The 13,751-nt window shown below is 37.9% G+C and overlaps 1 protein-coding gene across 1 annotated transcript in view; it reads left to right on the forward strand.

Annotated features, from left to right (window-relative positions):
* The window catches only part of CCDC141 (coiled-coil domain containing 141), a 62,468-nt gene that overhangs the window by 1,868 nt on the left and 46,849 nt on the right, over window positions 1-13,751 (forward strand). Inside the window, exons 2-4 of the mRNA XM_063400430.1 lie at window positions 4,309-4,540; window positions 5,991-6,113; window positions 13,387-13,578. Of these exons, the coding sequence (XP_063256500.1) occupies window positions 4,439-4,540; window positions 5,991-6,113; window positions 13,387-13,578 (417 nt within the window). The 5' untranslated portion in view covers window positions 4,309-4,438. The remainder of the gene's footprint in view (window positions 1-4,308; window positions 4,541-5,990; window positions 6,114-13,386; window positions 13,579-13,751) is intronic.

Below are 13,751 nucleotides of genomic sequence, written 5' to 3' on the forward strand. Positions count from 1 at the left end.
GGAGCTTTTTGGGTAGCTTTTTCTTTTCATGCTGATTTCCTAGTGTGGTAGGAAGTGTCTTCAGGACAGGTGGTGAAGGAGAAAGACTAGAAAGGTTTTTGTTAGGGTGATGCACAGGAAGAATGAGAATATACAAGAACATAATTCTTCACTGTATTTTGATGTTTTAAGATAAAATTAATCTGGAACTATTGTTTCTAGAACTGAACCAATACTCCAGGCAACACGACAACAGGGTGTTCTTGAAACTTTTTGCTGAAGAGAAGCAGGTTGTCTTATCCCTTTGGCACTTCTTCACAGCTGTTTCCTAGCCCTTTACTGGGACTTCTACACTTTCTCTTTCCATGGTGGCAAGGACAGGACGACCTCCTTTTGGAGCCAGCATGGTCCTGGGCTACTTTTGAGCCAACTTTTCCTAAGTTCCAGGGCTCTCAGCTGACAGGGAAGCGCCTTCTGCCAGTGCTGCAGCTCTCACCTACCTGAAGCTGATGTCATTTACCCTGGCTGGCCCTTCCTGTCCCTCTTGCCCTGCTTGCAGTGCCTGTCCTGCCTGCAGAACCTGGCAGCAGTGACCCCTTGCTGCTGTGGGTGCCCGCTGTCCCCATGGGTGCCCGCTGTCCCCGTGGGTGCCCGCTGTCCCCGTGTGTGCCCGCTGTCCCCGTGTGTGCCCGCTGCCCCCGTGTGTGCCCGCTGTCCCCGTGGGTGCCCGCTGTCCCCGTGTGTCTGGGTCTGTGGGAGGACACACTTCCCCAGCCTCAGGGCCCTGCTGGGGCTGTGGAGTGGCTTGTGCTGGCCCCTGCCCTGCCTCTGGAAGTTGTTTTGTGCCAGCCGCTGTTTGTCCTGTCCTCTGGCCCTCATAACACAGGAATGTCTGCAAGGGCCACGGGTCCCTTCTGTTTTCTGTCAGCCTTCTCTCCAGGGCAGCTCTCTGCAAGAAAACTTCTTTCCACCTCCGTGTGAAGAAAGAGGTGATATTCCAAGCTGCTGTTCCCCCAGGCCATCCATGCACTGTCAGACCTCCGGGAGGAGGCACCTCTCTTTCCCGCCTTTTTCCCCTGACTGTTGCCAGGATGGTTTTTATCATTCTTGTACTGGGGTTTTAGGAATACTGGGTTAGAATTTCAACCAGTCTGTCACCCTAGAAACTTATTCAACCACTGTAGGGTAAAAAGGAACCTCTTCAGGAGAAAAACCTACCTCTTGCTCAATGCTTTCTCTTGATGTGACCTCCATGGCTGCTTTATGAGCCGGGGGGACTTGCAAGACCCCTGGCTTTGATGCCCTCATTCCTGATGATGCCTGGAAATGGTCCCTACTCGAAAGGTAAGACCATAGGAGCCAGTAAAAAGCAACAAGTACAGCCTTGGAGAGGACTGATGTCTTTGTCCTGTTTCAGGTGGGGCTCTGGAAGCAGTGTTTATTGGAAGCACTCTTTGCAAGCCTCATCAGGCCCAGAAGTCTGAGGGATGCTTCCCTCCCTTTTTGCTGTGTATGCCTGTTCTCCCAGGTGCGAGACAAGGAGGAAAGAGGAGACCCTCTACATTTACCACCAGTCAAAGTGAAGGACCTTGTGTCTTTGAGGCTGCAGGGAGTGAACTTTGTCTCTCTTTGAGGCATTTTCATAGTGCACCATTAGCTCCAAAGCTCTCAACAGAAAGAAACTTATCTCCAAGAAAGCCAGACCCTTTTTCTATTTATCACTATCAAAACTGGGATTAGCACACTTCGCTTGCTACACATGAGAATAACCTGTGGATTGGACACCCTACGTGTTGAAAATGAAGTGAATTTTATCGTATTTACCTCTAAAATCCTTTTTACGTACAGTTGTTTCAGATAATACATGACATTATTTACACTAGAGAGACTTGATCTTTTTTTCTGTTTTCCTAAGATTGTTTCCTTCCTTCCTTTGCTCAGTTTTGTTGCTTCCTGTGGACAGATGGTGAATGTTCTTTTCTTCTTGTCATTCTTATTCTCTTCTTCACACAGCAGTAGCAAAGGGAAAATATTTCTCTCTCCTGACACAAATAGCCTGCCTTCTTCTGGCTGCTACCAGGATTTTTGTTTGTTTCAGACAGAGGAACAGACAGATAAGTAAACAAGACAGAGAAAGGTATTCCTGTTAAATTTTGTTCCCTTGGACACAGCTGAAACTGCTCATTGTGCAATGCCAAAACTCTATTTTTTTTTCCCCTCCCAGGGTTATGTTCTAAGATACGTTTTGATTCCTTTATAGCTTTTCTCTGTCACTACTCCGATGTTTCTGTCTCTATCTTCTATGCTTAGCATATGATGAATAAATACAATATGCATGCATTTGTTATCAGATGTTCTGAATCAGTTGTCTCAGTTGTTGCCAAATTTGCTTATAGTCAACTTCTTGAGTGTGGCGTTTTTCCCTTATTTCCAGCTGTCAGCACTATGAAAAATGATACCTCATTTAACTTGAGTGAAAAACAGCTCTTATGTCTGGCTACCCCAGGGAGATGACGGATTGGCCCAACTTGTGCCATGAAAACACACACTTAGAATGCTCCTCTGAGAGAACACAAACTCAAGGACATAATACCAAAATTGGTTTGTAACTCCTTTTGTAAGGGTAAAAAGAGGTTTGGCTAGTTTTTTCCCTAATTAATTTTTCCAACAGCCAGGTGTTGTTTGTCCTCCAAGTGCAGTCCTGACTGCAGGGTAAAAAGTCCAAAGTTGCTTGTCTTCTGGAATGTTTTTTTGAAAGCTTGAATACCTAGCAGGTTTTTTAGAATGGATCTCTCTTCCAGTCACACCAAATTAGGGCTCTCTTATGTTTCAATTTTGAAGGTTTCTTTAGGACTTCTGTCTCTCAGGTTTTGTGTTGGGATTAAATATCGAATTTTTGTTCTGCCATACCTATCGCAGGAATACATGAGAGTCCCAAGGAGATCTGTCTAATATTTCAGTGGCAGGGTCCCTGGGCCTCTTACATGTTTCACGTGAGAAAGATTTTCAGAAAACTGTATGGTATTTGTTCCTTGTTTGGCAGCTTGAGGGTTCATGATGGTGTTTTGGCACAAGTGATGGATTTTGCTTTGCCAAACTCGTTTTGTTCAGCACAAACCACAGTGAAGGGCTTCTTCATATCTGGATTGAAACTCATGGTTTGAAGGTGGTGCTCAGATTCAGACTATAATCTTACAATAATCAGAGCGAGGGGGAATGAACAAGGAAAAAGAAAAATCCCACCTTGACACATAAATCAAAATTCCCTGTAACTACCTTAAGTTTCTTCTAATCCAAGCTATTTTAGAATTTGCTTCCAGATCTTGGTTTCATTGCAGGTGTGCATGTTCCTGTATGTAATTATAAATCTAGTTTATATAAAGTGTATTTAAATGTTACATATTTAATGTATATAAATGTTACATATTTGGTTAAACAAACCAAACAAATTTAGGGGATGCTTAGGGGAGACTCAGTTTCTTGGGTGGAATTGTTTTTCCAGATTGACCTACAAGCCTAAACACCAGTGTCACTTTCTCAGCTGTTCTGTGGAAGGAAACCCAGCAGCTGCTCTCCCATAGTGTGGGCTACTTGTGGCATGCTCTGGACTACTGGCAATAAAATTAATATGTCAAACCGACATTGTAATCTAAATTTGTCTAATAACTCTCCACACTGAATAAAAAACTTAATCAGTGTTTAAACAGCTGTTAGAGAGGTCTTCTTTATCATCATTTAGAACAAAATGAAGACTCTAGAAACAATTTAACATTAAATTGAAAAGCAGATAAATAATCTTAAGAATATCTTAAAATGTTCCTTAAGAATTCTTAAGAATTCAAGGTACTTGGTTTCCTTCTCTGATTGTTATTGTCACTATACCTTTAAGTATTTTTGGATTAAAAATCCCCTGTTTTGATTTAGCATTTGATTTATATACACATGATCATCCTGTTTAAAGGCTTTGATTCAGTGGAAGAATCATGTTGAACATATATATTCAGTAACTAGTAAGTGAGAAAGTATTTTACTGGTTTAATGTGGAAATGTGGATTTGATGGTTGCATATTTGAAACTTCAGAACACTGGGTTTGTCAATATAGAATCAATGGTAATTTTTTTTTCTAGCTGTTTTAATTTGAGAATTTTTTTGATTTGGCAGCTGGTGTCAGGTGATGTCCATGAAAGAAGCCCTTCACACTTCAGATGGTGACAAAAAAGAACAGGCAGCTTAATGCTACCAAACTAGGGGTGTGTCAAATCTCTCTCAAGAATGATAAACTCCGTGGAGTTGTCTATTTTTAACCTCCTGTTCTTTCCTTTTGGCAGGCTAATCAGTGTTAGCTGAGCTGTTTCACTGAATGAATCCCAGCGACTCTGGTGCTTTCTGAAATGAGCAGTGGACCCTGAGAGAGCGCCTCAAGCCTGCTTTGATGAGTGCAGTCCATTGTGAAACACCATGTCAGATGAAGCCAGCTCGGAGCAGAAGCCTTCTACAACAACACTCAGCTCCGTGGCTGTGCAGGCTGGGGATGCCAGTATTGTTATAGCTGTGCTTAAGGTAAGGCAGCCACTGCTGGCGTGTCTGCTCTTCTCCTTCTGCCACTGCCTGGTTAACACTCCTTTTAAATATTCTGGGCAAACGAGTAGTTAGCATTAAATGATATAGCAAGGCCATTTGGTTAGTCAATACCTAATAGACTTTTCTTGGATGTTAATGCTCATTTATATTCACAATTGCTCTTGGTGGATTTTGGGTTGTTGGTGGTTTTTTTCAAATATGATAAATAATTTCGTCAAAATATGTCGGGTCTTAGAGGGAAGGGATTCCTCTTACTCTGTTTAAAAAGAGTTAAATGAAGAGTGGCATCAAAATGTGTTTAAAGCACGATGATTGTAGTTAAGTCTCCTTGAGTTATTTTAACCTGTACTCAGCAATAACTTTACACAATAAGAGGATCTACAGACTCCACAGATGAGGTATTTTCTGGGAAAAAAAAGCCTAAACTTAATGATGAGTAGTTATTTTTGCAAGCTGTGAATCCACAATCCCACGTGTTTCAGTAAAGCCCTTGTGTGCAGTTGTCCTTATAAGCACCGAAAGGCCTGGTTTGTGAGATGGAATCCACACTTTCATTTCGCATAAAATTCGGCATTGGGAGTAAATCTGGATGCTAGTAATAAATCCTAGCTGGAATTTATTGACAGTTTGATTTTTCATTCTCCAGTCAATCTGGAAAACGTGTTAGCCTCAGCCATTAGAGTTTCTTTGTAATGCAGAATAAGGTGATAATGAGTTGAGTTGTCACCTAATTCAGGTGATTATTCAGGATGACTTACCTCAGTTCTAGGAAGGTTTGAGGTCAGTCTGCACCCTTCCTGTGAGGCGGTCTGCTGCTGCAGGGGAGTAATTTCATTGCAAGGACACTCAAGTTGAGGGTGAAGTCCTTTATTTTTCCTCTCTGTGCTGTGGAACCATGCTAGCTTCCAGCGACATCACAGCCTCCGTCCTTATCAGCATGCTTTAGCTCCTGTCCCAAAGGCTGTTAAGTGTCCCTGCTGCCACATCTGCAATATCGTGTTCCATAGATTCCATATAGTCACTATAGAGGTAGGTTGAGCCTATTTCATAGAAATAAGATCTGAGGCTATGGTTTTTGCATCTGCTCTAAAATATTTGTTACTTCTGCCTGCCCCACTCACGCACCAAATTAACTATCTGTGTCATCTTCAGCTGAGACGGGAGACGAGTCAGAGAAAAAATTTTGGATCATTGCGATAATTTTACTTTTTATGGACAAAACCAATACTGGAGCACCTTCTGGATAACACTAATCTGTGATTTTGCTACCTGTTTCAAATGAAGTTTATACTGTATTCTCTGTGACTTCCTTGTGTGTATGGTCCCTGTGCTCCTATGACCATGGAAAGCGTGTGTGAACTGAGAGTCTATGTCAGTAAATAAATGAAGGAAACCTTTTCTGAAGGCTGTAATTGTTTGCTTATTACAGTGTGGAAAATGGGTGAAGCTTCAGCTAGCTGAATCAACACCAAATATATTAGAAATTGGCAGCAATCAAGATGAGACTAAAAAACTGCTTCAAGATCATGAATTCCTCCTATCCAAGCTGAAGGTAAGATGTGATAAAGCCACAAAAGCTCCTCAAGTCATTACAGTTCAGATACAACAGCTGATGTAGCTGCCTGTGCCTCCTATTGCAGTATGGTGGTTAGGTTAAACTCCACATAGAAAAATATGTTCAGCCTTTGTCAGTGTAACAGATCTTTGATGGTCCTTGTGGGTTCCTTCCAATTCAGGATATTCTGTAATTCTCTGGAAATTAGGCTTCTTCACAGGAAAAATACGGTTTGGACAGCAGCAGTAAAGGCACATTTTTTTCTACTTTACACATCGGTGTCAAGGGAAAAAATCCTATAGTGCTCAGTAACTGCTAAATATAATGGAATGTCAATTCTTTTTTTGTTTTAATTTTCCAATGCTGTGAAAAGTTTGATTATTTTATAACAGCTGTGAACACAAGCAAGCCCCTGGTAAATCTGAAGTAGGTATTCCACAAACCTTTTAATTGAATCTTAATTGACGTATGTTGGATTGGGAAACATATTGGCAGATTAAAACAGCTTGTCTTGATCTAGGAGTATTTTGGTTAAGTAACAGTCCTAAAATCAGATTTTGGCATTCCTGAGATCAGGTTATAGGATCAGTGGCATTTGGACACTGAGTTGACAGGCTTGCATGAAAGAACTGTATAATTTTAAATGTGGGTTTGACACTGAGATGAGTCTGGAGTCACGTAAAAAGAAATTTTGTTTTAATGTTTTGGTAGGGCAGGTTGACTTTATATATGTAGATAAATAAATTCCTCTAACATGTTTGAAGCTATGAACAGTAATTTATCTATTTGATTTTTAGGGGGATTACATAAACTTGAGATCTGAAAGAACAGACACTATTTGGATAGGATCAAGCATTGGATTTAAAACCCATAATTATGTGTATTAATAATCATTAAAATCATTAAAATATCAAATGAGCGTGAAGTAACTGAATAGAGTATCTAGAACATGCAGCTAATACGCTGCATTGTGTGGATTTTGAAGAGTATGAAGAATAGAATTATGGAAAAAACTCACCAAACACCCAAGCCAACCAAAATACCCAAATCCTAGAGAGAGGTGATTTTGCTTTCCTTTTTCATGCAAGAGTCTCATCTTTATTGTCACTAGTGTAACACATTTGGGTGTTCTTGGAACAAGCTGCTGTATCCTGTTTGAGCAACTCAGAATTAGCTGAGTTCTTACACACTGATGGCAGGAAGAAACTGATTCTTTTCCTCCTAATTTTCAAAAATAAATATTAATGAGTGGAAAAGGAAAACAGAGCAATTCCCATCTTTGAAAGAAACTCCCATTTTTGTAAGAAAAATTTCAAATAGCATTTCAGCATCAAGTCAAATCAGATCAAAAAATTTATTATGCATAAAGTGTTAAAGAATGCTTGTCATCCAAGTACATTGGGAACACATACTCATTATTTCATGCTTTATGCCTGTGGTCCTTGGCACTGATTAATGAATATTCCATAAAAGAATTAAGTTCAAAATGACTACTTTTTCTTCAGTAATATGAGCTGTGACAATAAGGGACTGCAGTGTTATAATTCTTCCAGGCTGTGCATTTTTCAGCCATGACCATTTGTGCCTTATAGTAAGCTATTAACACTTTTCAGTAATTACATAGTCTTAAGTCACTAAATCCACTTGCAAAAAGTTTTTCCAAGATTGATTCTGAGTTTTTGAAATATTGTTTATAGTTATGCTTTTCCACTTAGCATTTGATAATGAATTATGCCTCAGCTGTGTGAAGTTGGGTAAGAGGCAGTTTGAATTGTTTCTCCATTTCTTTTTTATTGTTGTAAAAAAAGAAAGGAAAATGAATCCTGGCAGATACCCATACTTGATATGCATATGCTTAACTTTGCTGATTAGACTAACCCAAGTCAAAATTAAACTTTTGTGCAGGCCAGGCAAAAATTCTTGAATGAGTAATGATTCAGTCACAAAGCTAGACTTGCTTAAGGCAAGAGTTAGATGATTCATACTAAATACATCTTTGGAATCAGTGGAGATGAACCTATCAACTTTCAGAAGATAATTTATGGAATAGTTGTCCATTCTGACACTATCCCATGTTCTTCTGTAAACTCATTCTAGGTTTTGATCACTCATTTCCTTTTTAACTTCATTATTCTCATCCCAGTATATTTACTGCAAATTATAATGAAAATATTCACACCAAATTCTTTTGTCAGCTTAGTATGTTGAAGCTTCACAGGTAAGGACCAAATCTGGCACAGTGATCAGTTTCCAGTACTTCTGATGCTAGAGGAAAAGGACTGTGATCCAGCTCAGGATTTCAGGGAATTGGTTTGGACTTAGCAATGCTAACTGGATTAAAAAAGCCCAAACAAACAGTTTGACACTTAGTAAGGTAGATGGTACTTTAAACAGTAATTTCTAGAACATTTTTAAAGTTCTGTTAATGTTCAGAATAATAGTGATAAAAAATGGTGTGTGTTCTTCAAGACCACAGGGAAAAACATATCCAAAATACTTTGCTTTGATAGAATGTACTCTGGCATACTCATTATTGATTTACCTTTGTTCCATTAAATTTAGGAATTGGGAACACTCTACTACTTAAACAACAAAAGCAGAATACAACTTTTGAAAAGGGCTACACTTCAAATATTTATGGATTAGGAAACAGATGTGCTATTATTAATAGAGTTGAAAGAATAAATGTTGAACAGGAGAGATTAAAGCTGAGACTAAACAGAGAACATGTATACAATGTTTACATCCAGCTAAAATTCCCCTCAGTATCCTCATCTAGTATGTTCTGATTCTAACATAATATATTCTGTTTCTGTTTTACTAAATCAAACCCTATCAGCAGTGCCAGTTTTGTTGAAACCATTGACTTCTGTGATTTCTTGCAAGTCTCCTTCCCAGTATCTGCCTCATCCTTCTTTAGGTAACTTTCAGTAGGTTTATATGTTCTGGAGTTATGTATACATACATCTGGATGTCCCATTCTTCACAATTCAAAAAGAAAAATAAGAATAATCAAACCTATAAAACCTGAGACAAAACTTCCAGGAGGTGAAATGATATAGTTTGCACTTTGCATAGACAATTCTCTGCCCTTCTGCTGTTGTTTCCAACAGAAGTGCTACTTGGAGATAACATGATTTCTTAGTGCTTGGGTCTATTAAAACTCACTGGATCATCTGGAAAAAAAAAAAAAGAAAGAATGTGAGTGTGTGTGTGTCCATAACAATGTTAAAATTCTCAATAAGGCATTCTTGGTTTGCTTCCAAAGTTCTGGTTTTTGTCATGAGACTGTGGCAGAACAGCCACAAAACTGAAGTGAATCTAGCCCATAAAAAGTTTAAAACCATCATTGTTTTTAATTTGGCTCATGAACCTGAACATTGCTCCTAATTATTTTATTGACTTTAATTCACAGAGCATAAATTGCAAAATATTAATTTATATGCTAATTGCCAAGAGAAAAAAATCAGAAAATTACATTCTTCAAATAGCACTAATATAATACACTCATTTTTTTTGCATTTGATATCTTGTAAATAAGCCTTTCAGTTATTTCAAGCAAGAATATTTTCAAAGTGCTTATTTTTCAGTAATTTTGTTATGGAATAAATTATTTGTTAATATTCTCTGAATTACTGGCAATTAGTTGTTGAGGTGCCCAATAGTACAATGAGCAGCAAAGTTCAGCTGCACTTTTATCAAATCAGAGCTGATTCTTGCAAGTGATTTGAACAAAAAAAAAAGGAAAGAGTAAAATGTAATAAATACCTCTTTTTCAATGTTAGTTCAAGTCATTCATCCACTTCAATATTTGTATGAACAAAATTCCCACCAAAATAGTATCTGTCTCGAAACAGCTTTATGACTATTGTCCAGGCTTCTAGTTAACAACTGTGTTGTATCACCTCAGCACTGCATTTTAGCACTAACTAAAGGTTAATTTTAGCAGCATCTCAGTGCTAAGAGAATGGTAGGGTGGTGTACACCTCTGAAAATTCCAAGTTATGCATTCAGAGCACAACAACCCAGGAAGGACAAAAGATCATTTCCTCCTTTTAATCCCTGCTCTTTTGACAGAAGGAAAACTACCCAAATAACAGACTGTGAACAAAATAATACAAAAGCTATGCTGTCCAACACAGCTTACATAAAAGACTTTTCTGTCTTTGCTGTGATATCGGAGGCACATGTACCCTGGTAAGGAGCGGGGGGAGGTGTGGCTGCACAGCAGCTGCATCAGCAGGCAGGGAGCATTCCTGCTGCAGGCTGGCACTGCACCCATCCCGTATCCCCTCAGTCCGGCTGAACACAGCATTGCTCCTGTAAGCCACCAGCGCCCTCCTTTCAGTGTGGTAGAATTAGACATATCATAGGTACTTAATAGAAATTGAAATTGGTCAGTTGTTTTTAGAGCAATGCTTTCCTGACACGGTTTTACTGACAGCAACAGAAGCTGCATGTTTGCACCAGCTCCTTTTTGACTACATGCTAGGCATTCTTTGTACTGTCAAGCTTCATTCCAGCTTCTCAGAGGCCAAAGAGAACTCTACTCTTCTATTTTTTTTTCTTTTTGTGTTCACAGGGAATGAAACATGAGATTCCAAAAGTGTTTGAAGTAATTTGAAGTCTTTACTGGAAAGCTCTGTTAAGTTCATTCAATTGATAAAAGCCTTATTTTAATAAGGTTTCTGTGAAATATTTTGTTTTCCATAAGTCATCCTTTTTTAAATGGAAATACACATTTTTCCTCTTACTAAGTTTTTGTCTAGATCAAGAGACACAAGTTGGAAAAAAGGAAATACCAACTGGATATTAGGAAATAGTTTGACCATGAAAATGAATTTATTCTAGAACAGGTTGTGCAGAAAAGTTCTGGAATTTTCATTGTTAAGGATATTTAAGACTTCAGGAACTAAGTCCTTGAGTAACTAGAGCAGGGGGTTACACAGATTACCTGAAGAGTCCTGTCCAAATTATTCCTTGACTCTGTGTTGATAAAGGAGTTTATATTTCAAAGATAAAAAGTAGAAAACCAGTAACTATCAGTCTACTTCATTTAAAAATAAGCCATTCCCACATGTAGTATATAGAAACTAACATAGTTGAGGGTATGTTTTTAAAAGTTCACAGTAACTGGTGGCTTTGTTAGTTGTGGGAAGCATAATTTTAAACTCGTGGCAATAAAATCTTAATATCACTCTGACTGTCTTAGGTATTTGAACTCTTTATCAAACAAAGAGTAGTTTCCTGTAAAATATTTCTCTCTTTTATTTTTTTATTAGTCTGTCTTCTCAAAATGTAACTTTTTCTGTTGCTGAGGAAATAGACAACATGACAACTCTTGTAATACTATATTTGGTTTTTTGTAGCATTACAGAAGTTATTTGAAGGCAATAAAATACACATCTGTTTTAAATGAGTGAGCCATATTCAATCCATGCTAAAGAAAAAATTAAGTCTGTATTTGAAAACTTCCATTAATCAATTCTAAATACTAAAAGAATATTATACATGAACAGTTTCATTATTCTCTTTTTTTTGTAACTTTATGCACACTAGTTTTGCATTTCATTAAACGCAGCAGTTTGGTTTGCTTTAACCTTCTAATTTTCCTTGGTTGGATTTAAATTCATCTCATAGTAACTGAATTTTAAAAGATGCAGGAAGCATGACTGATAACCATTGAAAACTATTCCAGTTTTCTCTGTGTCTTAGGGATTAGCTGTGCCTCACAGCTAATTAATTACTAGAAAGCAGAGCTTACTTGTGAGGGACAAATGGTAATTAACAACCTGCTCAGAAAAAGGCTTCTAAAAGAAGGAAATCAACTTCTGGGTCCTATACCATTTGTGTATCATTCATCTTGAGTAGTTAGGAAAGATTTAGCATTTGAAGTGTCTTTTACATATGTTTAAGCTGATGTAATATTAGGAAAAAAGCTTACCTAGTTTTATTTCAAAATATAAAATAGTCAGCTGTTTAAAATGCTAGCCTTTGCCAAGAAATTCCAAGTAGAACTACCTCAGATGTCACCTGGTTTTCTACAGTGTATTCAGAACAGCTGTGAAAGTGGTCTGATCCTTCTGGTAAAATTAACCTTCTAGTGACTAGCAGTTTGGGTATAAAGTTCTAAGAACATTTTACCTCCCTTTTTTTTTAAATGTCAGCATTGTCATGACTATAATGCTTCTCATTAATGGATATTAAGATATTGAGTTAGTAAAGAGACTATCAGTATCTCATATACTCATTTAATTCCTGCCATGTCTGTTACAGAGCTGGTCTAGAATATTAATAATATCTCAAGTTGGATAATTAATGAATGCCACTACTTTTACAGAGTTGTTGTGCATGTAACCATTTTATGCCTCATCAAGAAGCATCATAAAGCCTTCTCTTAGAGTGTTTTACTTTATCAACTTTTTATCCAGTAGTATGAATGGCTGTTTAAATTGCCTAATAAAAATTTTTTTTCACATTACATACATATTGGTGTGGTAGCACCTATAATAACTATAAAAAGTGACAGTTTATTAATTCATGCTCATGATAAAACCCCAGATGGGGGTTGGGAAGAACACAGAGCAAACGTTAATCAATTTTTCTGACACACTTAAGATTTGTAACATAAGCTGGAAATGGGCCAGCAGCTTTTTTTTGGTGTGATTAATAAAAGGAATGAAACAAAAAAATTATTTTGATGTTAGAGCATTTTTATTTGATGGACAGCTTGAGCAAAGCAGCAAGCTGAATTTGAAACATTACATAACTTAGGTGTGGTTTTTGGAGAATATGTGCTTATGTTCAAACCACTCATTGCAGTCAGCTGAAATTTGAGTAAATTACCTCACAAACTTCTAAAACTTCTAATGTCCAATAATGTAATATGATGACATATGAAAGAGGAGTCAGAATATCTGCACTGCTACCACTTTCAGGAAGACAGATCTGTGTTTATGGAGATGTAAAAACAGTGGAGTGTAAATATTAGAGATAACATGATAAATTCTCTTAATTCTTGTTTGTATGTGAATTTTATAAAACTATTGCCTCTTAAGTGCAGATTAAATCGAGAAGCTTGCTATAAAACATGCAGCAATAGCTACACTCCTATTATTAGGAACTGGAAATAAAGCAGGACTGGGAGGTTTGTGGCTCCTGTACAGACTCACTGTAAAAATATCCTGACACCAGTATAGGCACAGCGTTTTGGATTTTGTGTACAGATTCTTATGCTTGGTTTGGTTTGGTTTGTTATATTTCTTCTCAGGCTTTGGAAGACAAGGTATGGGACCTGCTGCATGAAGCAGACAAGGTTGCAGAGGAGAACAAAGAAAAGAGTCAGGTTTATGATGCCATGGCAGAGACGCTTGGGGATGCATGGGATGCCCTCATCGTTATGCTAGAGAAGCGACAGGCACTGCTGGAACTTACTTCAGTGTTCTTTGAAAACGCTCTGGAGGTCTGTATTTAAATCAAATAATTTAATTAATTATTAATTAATTAATACTGTTAATTTGAAGTGGCCTTCATCTTACTGCTACTCTGACCACTGTAACTTTAACGTGTGTTATATTGTTCACTGTATTCCTAAAAGTTGAGGCAAACAAGAAGATTAAAATCTTGGGATGCATC

This window comes from Prinia subflava, chromosome 6 (genome assembly GCF_021018805.1).
Source record: "Prinia subflava isolate CZ2003 ecotype Zambia chromosome 6, Cam_Psub_1.2, whole genome shotgun sequence".
Lineage (NCBI taxonomy): Eukaryota > Metazoa > Chordata > Aves > Passeriformes > Cisticolidae > Prinia > Prinia subflava.